The 4,174-nt window shown below is 37.6% G+C and overlaps 1 protein-coding gene across 2 annotated transcripts in view; it reads right to left on the reverse strand.

The window, feature by feature from the left end:
* Nucleotides 1-291: 291 nt before the first annotated feature.
* LOC116383091 (dynein regulatory complex subunit 4-like) overlaps nt 292-4,174 on the reverse strand; it is a 9,114-nt gene continuing 5,231 nt past the window's right edge. The window contains exons 2-11 of one of the 2 annotated variants that reach the window (XM_031846662.1): nt 3,838-3,942; nt 2,620-2,817; nt 2,023-2,223; nt 1,841-1,895; nt 1,546-1,748; nt 1,217-1,372; nt 983-1,063; nt 620-829; nt 470-535; nt 292-367 (exon numbers count right to left, since the gene is read on the reverse strand). In XM_031846662.1, coding sequence (XP_031702522.1) covers nt 299-367; nt 470-535; nt 620-829; nt 983-1,063; nt 1,217-1,372; nt 1,546-1,748; nt 1,841-1,895; nt 2,023-2,223; nt 2,620-2,817; nt 3,838-3,942 — 1,344 coding nt within the window. In that variant the 3' untranslated portion in view covers nt 292-298. Of the gene's footprint in view, nt 368-469; nt 536-619; nt 830-982; nt 1,064-1,216; nt 1,373-1,545; nt 1,749-1,840; nt 1,896-2,022; nt 2,224-2,619; nt 3,010-3,837; nt 3,943-4,174 lie in introns of those variants that run through there. The other variant, XM_031846663.1, reaches the window with a different exon arrangement.

Here is a 4,174-nt window from a genome sequence, read left to right on the forward strand (position 1 = left end):
TGGATGGATCACAGCCAACCCAATTATTGTCAACACAGCTCCATGTCCTTGGTCCTGGTGCCACAGCACTTAAAAGAATAAACTTCATAATTCTCAAAATTCTGACCCTTTGCTTTTTTATTAACAGCATTTACTTGTACTTTTACTTTCAATACTTAAGTACATTTAATATCAGAAAAGTACTTTTGATACTTAAGTACAGTAAATATCAGATACTTTAAGACTTTTACTCAAGTAGTATTCTAATAGGTGACTTTTACTTTTACTGGAGTAGTTTTCCAGTAAGGTATCTTTACTTTTACTCAAGTATGGCTTTTGGGTACTTTATACACCACTGTTCGTAGGTCAGCAGCAAATCCTTACGGGCCTGCCGGACACACAAGTATGAATATTACTACAAAATTGTATATAACATCATCATTAATTTGACAAATGCATGACACTTCCAGGAAGTAAACACACTTCTTACCTGGGAAAGCTGAGCTTTTTTATACTTCAAGTTCTTGATGTAATTATTACTGGAGTCCAGATTTATCTACAAGCAAAAACATGATTATTTTATGTTTTTGTACAGAGGGCAATGTGCAATAAAACACACATTATTTAAGAGAAAATTCACCTCAATTGTGTTAGAGACCCCATCAAGAGCAGTTCGGTCCATGTTAGAGGCAGAAAGCACAGAGAGGAGCTGAGCCTGCGTCTTCTCCAGGCCGTCTGTCAGGCCTTTCAGCTTCTTTTCCAGCGGCATGCTCTTCCAATCTGCTCCATGCTGCACCCGCTGAATATTCTGAGTGAACGTCTGGTACAGCTCATCCCTTTCTAGCTGAAGCTGTATGACATGTGCACAGACAAAAGCAAATGCAAAAACATTCACACAAATATTCAAAAGTAAACAAGCATTTGGCCACATCAGGTGTACATGAATCAAGCTAACATTTCAACGTGTCAACATAACACAGTGCAACTCAATCAAAGCATTTACCTTGCAGAATGTCTGTTCCAGTGTCTCATAATCCCATTTCAGTTCATCCAGTTTCTTTTTTTCAACCTTTTCATTGATATCCTGTCAAAAACAGTGTCACAATTTGACCTTTTGCCCGTGTACAGTATGCTACATGTCAGGAACAATTAAGACACTGGCAGCAATAAATGTGAGTGCACAAAGTTTCAACCACAAACACATTTAAAACATATCCACATATACTACACCAACAACCTTTTTTAATACGAAGCATTTCATTTTTCTCTCAATTTCCGCGCTCTCCTCCAAGACTTTTGAGAGAAGCTCAGCCATCTGTTTGTTCTCTGGCAGAAGGTAGGCCAGGTACTTTTTCTTCTCCTTCTGTGTCTTCTGCAGCAATTCAATTTCTTCCTTAGAAAAGTCAATAAAACAAGCCATGTGAAGAAAAAAACAGCTGGATCACGGGCATGTCTAATTGCAAAACAAACAAAAAAAAATCAACATACTCATCAATAACTAAATTAATAATGTGTTGCTGGTGTAAACAAAACATCTGAAATGCCTCTGACTGTGAGCACTTATACCTTGAGTGAATCGTTCACATTCAGTTCCTGTTCCAAGCAAGTATTGAATGCTTCAAATTCAGTTAATGCTTTCTGGTGGTCTGCTACTAGAGCGCTGATGTGGCTGTTCCATTGATCTTCATTCTCACTGGTCTTATTTTTTGTCATGTTGTCCAGCTGTTGTTGTAGCAGCTCCATCTTTTCCTCATACTTGGCTAGGATTTCTACTCAAATAGCGACACAAAACGAGCGCTCCTGTTTAGTTTCTGACAGCACGGGGTGTTGAATTCGACTCAAAATGAGATTAGTTCTTTACCTGCAATTTGCTTCTCCCCCCTGTTACTTGTTTTAGTCATTTCTTCGCCGTGTTTCTGTTGAGGTAAAAACAAAAGTGGTGTTTGTAGCATTGTCGCTCAATTGTTGCAATATATCAAAGTAAAGAGACACATTAAATCCACAGATCTTTAAGTGTTTAAAATAATAGTGTGTACTACAAACCAGTTCAAGCTCCTCGACAAGCTTTTCATTGTCAAGCTCCTGCATGTCGACCATGACGGCCCTCATTTCCTTATGAAGCTCAGTCTCTAATTGTTCTTGCTCCTCCTGCACCACCTGTGTGGAGACTAAACCATCTGCTTTTAACTCAGAGGTTGTGTTCAGGTGTTCACACAGGAGGTGCTTCATCTTCTGCTTGTACACCTGGTGGGAAAAAATGAATCAAATGTGCATTTTAAAATTAATTTAGCCCTTACATCTGTCAATGGATAATATTTGCTTAACAAATGACAAACTAGTACTAGTATCTGAACAAAAAGAATGCAATCACATGATTGTTCCTAACTTTTAAAGTTGAGAGGACAACCGGTACATGCCACTAAAAAAAACTACGGATGCACAATGGATTGTGGGATACTGAGGATAAAAAAATACACTGGCTGTGGATCAAAAAAAGGTTGCATCTACTGACTGCATTTAAAGATCCTTGTTACCTGTTACGGCATATTATGGCATAAAATAAAGACGTGGTCAAAATCTAGCCTGTGAATTTGGGTGCAGTTCGACTATAACTACAATACACCTGTGTATTAACCTCACCTTGATCTCTATTTGGTGGCGCCCCTCATCCTCCTCTATGTCCTTATCAAAATTCTTCTTTTCAGCCATGACCTCCTCTAGTTTACTTTCTGTGATCCCCCAAAATGTGTGGATCCTGTCCCTCTCCAGCTGAAAGTAGTTTCTCTCTTCCCTCTCTCTGTCCAGCTCCTCTCGAAGGTGCACGATGTGCTCTTCCAGCTGAAATACAGAAATGTATTTTAGTGTGGGCATATGAGCCAGACGATCTAGATGACCGTGTAGCCAATTACCTCATTTATCCTAGTTGTAAATGTCAAAGTCCAATGTTTAGTTCACAGGGGGCAGTAATATAAATCAGACATATAATGTCTGCTGTGGCTCTGGAGGAAAGTCTGAAAATCTTTAAAGATTCTGTTAACACAGCATGCATATTTGCAGTAAATAAAACAAGCAGTCATGATGGAGAACAAAGTCCTGTAAAGTTATTGCAAATAGCTTAACAAAGTATCAGTAGCTGTTATCTCAGCTTCTGACTCTAGTGAAAATGATGTGATTTGTTTGTAGTTGCACTTCTTGTAAATCACATATTTAAGTGTATTTAATTGTAGAATAATTAATTATATCAATTTCAATATACATCTTTATATATGAACAGACATACAGTAAAACAAAGTAAAATACACCCGTATCAACAAATTACAAAAAGCTAAGAGAAAAACGAACATATACACAAAAAATAATGTATTTTCTTAAACAAAGTTACACCATTTTAGGGTAAAATAATTAATCAAAACATTTATTAAATAAAGGCATTGCAACCTTCAACCAGACTAAAGTTTGAGAAAAATAATCCAGATTCAGGGCTATAGGAATGGGCCTAGAGATTACCAATTTATAAGAAAAGGCCTGCAATAAAAAGTGGGGAGTTTAAACTTGATGAGCATTTCACCAGACAGGGAGGGTCTTACGAAAAGATGCTTCAGGTCGTATCCAGTGTTTTGAGAACTTCACCCACACTAGGAAACCAAAGTCGAGATATCTCGGCCTCTGCTGCATTGATTTGGACCATTCTTATTTAAACCTGTCTCTTGGGAATCCTCCAGCTGTATGTAAGGGCAAACCCAATTTGCTGAAATACCCATTTAATGTACAAATCACTTTGAAAAGGAAACTTTTCTTTTCTCCTGACATAGAATATACAAGCATCACTCCAACACACACCCAACTTTAATCTCTGACCTGCTCCTTGGAGAGCTCCTCCTTGGTGAATCCATCTATCAGTGTGGGCGTTTTTACCTTTGCAGGCTTTTTACTTGAGCCTTTGCCTTTGCTGCTTTTGGGTGGCTGCACAAAAGTCAACAACATACAAACAAGTTAAAAACTACTATCTACTATCAAACCTAGTGTATTTATTTAATGTTGTTATTGTGGGGAAGTAGCAACCCCAGTCTGCCTCTCATGAATGTAACATGACAACACCTTCTCATCTACATATATATGTATGTATGTATGTATGTATGTATGTATATACAGTATATACATACATACATATACATATACATACATATACATATAT

The sequence above is a fragment of the Anarrhichthys ocellatus genome, unplaced genomic scaffold, assembly GCF_004355925.1.
Source record: "Anarrhichthys ocellatus isolate YVR2014 unplaced genomic scaffold, GSC_Weel_1.0 scaffold6, whole genome shotgun sequence".
In the NCBI taxonomy this organism is placed as follows: domain Eukaryota; kingdom Metazoa; phylum Chordata; class Actinopteri; order Perciformes; family Anarhichadidae; genus Anarrhichthys; species Anarrhichthys ocellatus.